Consider the following 4,732-nt stretch of genomic DNA (forward strand, 5'->3'; position numbering starts at 1 on the left):
AGGTGGGACCAGGGGCGCGAGCTGTCAGAGGCAGCCAGCCAGAGCCATCTGACGCGCAGGGAGATGCCCGTCTGGTGTAGATCGCGGATCCCCAAGCCACCAAGCTCGATTGGGCGGCAGACACGCGCCCAGCTGACAAGACAAGAGCCGGCACGAGCGTCTTTGCGGCCATGCCAAAGAAAGTCTTTGATGATCCTGTTCGCCTTCTTGAGGATAGGAGGGGAGAGCGACATGGCGAGGAGGATATGCACGGGCATGGCTGTTAACACTTGCCGGACCAGGGCCAGGCGCTCACCACGCGAGAGGAGCGCGGCCTTCCATGTAGCCAGCTTACGGAGCAGCTTGTCGACGAGGGGCTGAAGCTGGGAGGCCGGAACCTTACGAAGCGAGAGAGGGAGCCCCAGATACTGAATCGGGAATGCCACAACAGGGCAAGCCAAGGCGGCGCCAACTGCATCAGATCTGTCATCAGGGCACTGAATCGATGCAGCCAAGCACTTGGCGAAGTTGGCGCGAAGACCTGAGACGGACCCAAAGAAGTCGAGGATACCGCTGACCCTGGAAAGCTCAGAAGAATCAGGGTGACAAAAAATGACCACATCATCCGCGAAGAGAGAAACGCTCGAAGCAGCCTGCCGCTCACTAAGGCGTCTAATTAATTTCCGCATGATGTACTATGTTAAACCCATTCTTGTTTACTGCATCAAGGCAAATCTTTTGCCTCAAGTTCAATTTTCTTAGAGTAAAATGCATCGGCAGACGGCAGTTATTGTACTTGTGTCGAAAGCTCACTTTGATTAATGTATTGAAGAATATGGTCAATATTCTTGAGCACAATGATCAAAGTGAGATTTCAACACAATGACCGCCGATACATATTACTCTTTCTTTTACAAAGCTACCAATGGCCTCTTTTCTTTATTAAAATGAAAAAAACTAGCAATGACTGTCGAGGGTGCGGCACTCTGCTGGGACAAGGAAACAGAGGAGTATCGGTTGAGTACGGTGCGGCGTTTGCGTTTTCAACGCAGTCCGTACTTTTCTAACCATTCTAGCCTAGGCAATTAAATTCAGACGCAGAAGCGGACGTGAGACGGCACGAAAGCCAGTAAAAAAAGCATCACTGACGCTCCCAAACCACTATAAAATCCAAACATACGCAATAGCCATCACAACTCAAAACACAGAGCACGTCTTCTCCTCACTAGTCTCCACCGTTTCCTGTACTAGGCTAGGCTACTCGCACAGGCACGCGCCGATTGATCCCAGCAATGGCGAGCCGTTCTCTCACCACTTTCCAGCTCACTGCCACACTCTTCGTGGCACTCCTCGCCACGTGCCACGCCGGCAGCATAGCCGTGTATTGGGGCCAAAACGACGGCGAGGCATCGCTAGCCGAGACGTGCGCGTCCGGGAACTATGAGTTTGTCATCCTTGCTTTTCTCCCGAAATTCGGCAAGGGCCAAACGCCGCAGCTCGACCTTGCCAGCCACTGCGACCCTTCCTCCGGTGGATGCAGAGGCCAGAGCAAGGACATCAAGGCATGCCAGGGCCGCGGCATTAAAGTTCTGCTCTCCATCGGCGGCGGCGATGGTAGTTATGGCCTCTCTTCTCCCGGCGACGCACGACAGGTTGCCTTGTACCTCTGGAACAACTATCTGGGTGGTGCGTCCTCGTCCGGTCCCCTCGGCGATGTCGTGCTCGACGGCATCGACTTTGACATCGAGCAAGGCAGCGCCAAGTTCTGGAACGATCTTGCCACTGACCTGAAGAATTTGGGAAAGAACGGAGGCAAGACTGTATTGCTGAGCGCGGCACCGCAGTGTCCGTTCCCGGATGAATGGGACGGCGGTGCGATCAGCACGGGGCTGTTTGACTACGTGTGGGTGCAGTTCTACAACAACGAGGAATGCCAGTTCAGTGCGGGACAGGGGGTGTTCATGGACGCGTGGAAGAAGTGGGAGTCAGTGCCGGCCAGGAAGATCTTCTTGGGGCTTCCGGCCTCCAAGGACGCGGCGGGCACGGGGTTCGTCCCTGCCGGCGAGCTCACTTCGCGTGTGCTTCCCCTCATCAAGGACTCTTCAAAGTATGGTGGTGTCATGCTATGGTCCAAGTTCTATGATGACCAAACCGGCTATAGCTCTGCCATCAAGAGCGATGTGTGATAGTTCTCTCTAGTGTTTTTGGTTTGGTTGAGTTCTTATTATTGTGTGTCTTGTGTCATGTATCATAGGATCACGTGTTAATTGTTTGAGATGACATCAAATATTGCCATATGGGAATATATATGAATAAAAATACAATATAGTTTCTTTGAACTAAGCCCCATATTACATCAAATTTTGAAGTCCATATTTTCATCATGCACTAAACTGCTTTTGATTCTACAGAAAAGTAAATGCAGCGTGGTTCTAGTTCACTACTAGTTCCTCAGTTTGAATACCATTAAGTGACAACATAGCTCCTCGAGATTTTTAGAATAATAACTTTCACCATCTTGCAACTAGAAGAAATTTTAAAGATGATGTTGAACTAGGACTAGAGCTAGAACTAGAACTAGAAGAAACTTAATCCCTCCATTCCCTTAAGGCTACTTCATATTTTTTATGCCTAACTTTGACTATTCATTTTGGGAGTACCTAGAACTCATCTAGATGAGATATAATTTGGTTTCATTCACGTTAAAAACAAGAACATATACAACCCATGTCAGTACACACGCATCTTATAGCATCACATCCAATGGCTATAAAAGGTGAATGCGACCAAATTATATCTCATCTAGATGAGTTCTAGCAAAACTGATTCATTTTACCAATAAAAGGTGAGTTATATAAGAAAAAAGTATTTCATTGGATGCACATTTCAAAGAACTTTTCGTTGGTATATTTTTGATGACATATAATCCATATTTTGTTGACTAAAATTATAAGTCAAAATTTGAGAGAAAAACCAAAGTGGCCTTGTAAACGGGAATGGAGGGACTATTATTATTTTTTAAGAATAATAAATTTTTGGAAAATACTTCCCTGGAATTGTGATTCGATTATTCTTGTGCACTTGCAGGACATCAACAAGTCATTTTGTCATGGTGTGCTCACGGCAGATGCCATGGGTAGGCTTATCGAATGTGGTTGGGGATGACGGACGTTGGAGGATTCCGGAGGCGAGATCGGGTACAAGCGGAGAGGGACTCGCAATGTACCCAGGTTCGGGTCCTTCAAGGGGAGGTAAAACCACTAGTCCTGCCGGATCTACTATATAGATCACGAAGAGTGGCTATAATGCGCTCCTGGAGCTGTTTGATGGAGGAGGAAGAAGGAGCTAGCTCTCCATTCTTGCCTCTTGTAGGATCGGAAGTATGTCTAGAGGGGGGGTGATTAGACTACTTGACCAAATAAAAATATATTCTTTTCCTAATTTTAGTCTTTGGCAGATTTTAGCAAACTTAGCACAGGTCAAGCAATCTTAACACAATTCAAGCAAGCATGCAAAGAGTATATGAGCAGCGGAAAGTAAAGCATGTGAAAGTGCTAGTTATCGACTAGAGGGGGGGTGAATAGGCAATTTTTGTGAAAGTCTTCAAAACGTGGAAGTTTCGAAGACAAACAATAGAAATAACCTAATTGACATGCAGCGGAAGATAGACTACAACAAGCAAGCCATAGTCAAATATGCAATAGCGTTAACGTACGAAGACTAATAGCAGCTAGGTAGTAGGATCAGGATGGGAGATAGTATGAAGCCAATCAACAATAGTAGTCAAGCAATGAAGTCAATCAGATAAGACAGATAAGCAATGACTTCACGAAGACAAACTCAAAGTAAAGGAGGGAAGAGATAGAACTAGTCACTTGTTGAAGACACATGATTTGTTGGACCAGTTCCAGTTGCTGTGACAACTGTACATCTGGTTAGGGAGGCTGAGATTCAACTCAGAAGACCGTGTCTTCACCTTATTCCCCTTGAGCTAAGGACACTTAGTCCTCGCCCAATCACTCTGGTAAGTCTTCAAGGTAGACTTCCGAACCTTCACAGACTTCGTTCACCCGGCAATCCACAATGACTCTTGGATGCTCAGAACGCGACGCCTAACCGGCTGGAGGATACACAGTCCTCAAGTGTAATAAGTCTTCAGGTCACACAGACAGAAAGACTTCAGTGATGCCTAACACTCTTTGGCTCTGGGTGTTTGGGCTTTCTCCTCGCAAGGATTTTTCTCTCTCTCAAATGCTTCGAGGTGGGTTGCTCTCAAACGACAAAAGCCGTGTACAAACTCTGAGAAACCACCAATTTATGGTGTAGGGGGTGGGCTATTTATAGCCACTAGGAAACCCGACCTGATTTGTCCAAAATGACCCTGGGTCACTAAGGAACTGACACGTGTTCCAACGGTCAGATTTCAAACACACGCCGCAACTTTACTTGGGCTACAATCAAAGCTGACTCATCCAGCCCTGGATAAGGTTTGCTCTCATTGTCTTCGCTCGAAGACATAGGATTTGAGTTGAGCATCACTTCAGTCACTCTGACTTAGTTCACTTGGACCCCACTTAACAGTACGGTGGTTCCTATGACTCAACAAAGAAGAAAAGTAAGCAATGAATCCACACGTCTTCACGCTCCATAGTCTTCACGCAATGTCTTCTCATGTCATAGTCTTCAATATGAATATCTTCTCATACCACCATTGTCTTCAATGTCTTCATACATTTTTAGGGGTCATCTCCGG

General features: G+C 46.9%; 1 protein-coding gene across 1 annotated transcript; it reads left to right on the plus strand.

Moving 5' to 3' along the window:
• The first annotated feature begins 1,271 nt into the window (after positions 1–1,271).
• On the plus strand, positions 1,272–2,165 carry LOC119281762 (acidic endochitinase SE2-like). The gene has a single exon (XM_037562203.1). It carries the CDS (start codon positions 1,272–1,274, stop codon positions 2,163–2,165), a length of 894 nt encoding a protein of 297 aa, XP_037418100.1.
• Positions 2,166–4,732: the final 2,567 nt, after the last annotated feature.

The sequence above is a fragment of the Triticum dicoccoides genome, chromosome 3B, assembly GCF_002162155.2.
Source record: "Triticum dicoccoides isolate Atlit2015 ecotype Zavitan chromosome 3B, WEW_v2.0, whole genome shotgun sequence".
Lineage (NCBI taxonomy): Eukaryota > Viridiplantae > Streptophyta > Magnoliopsida > Poales > Poaceae > Triticum > Triticum dicoccoides.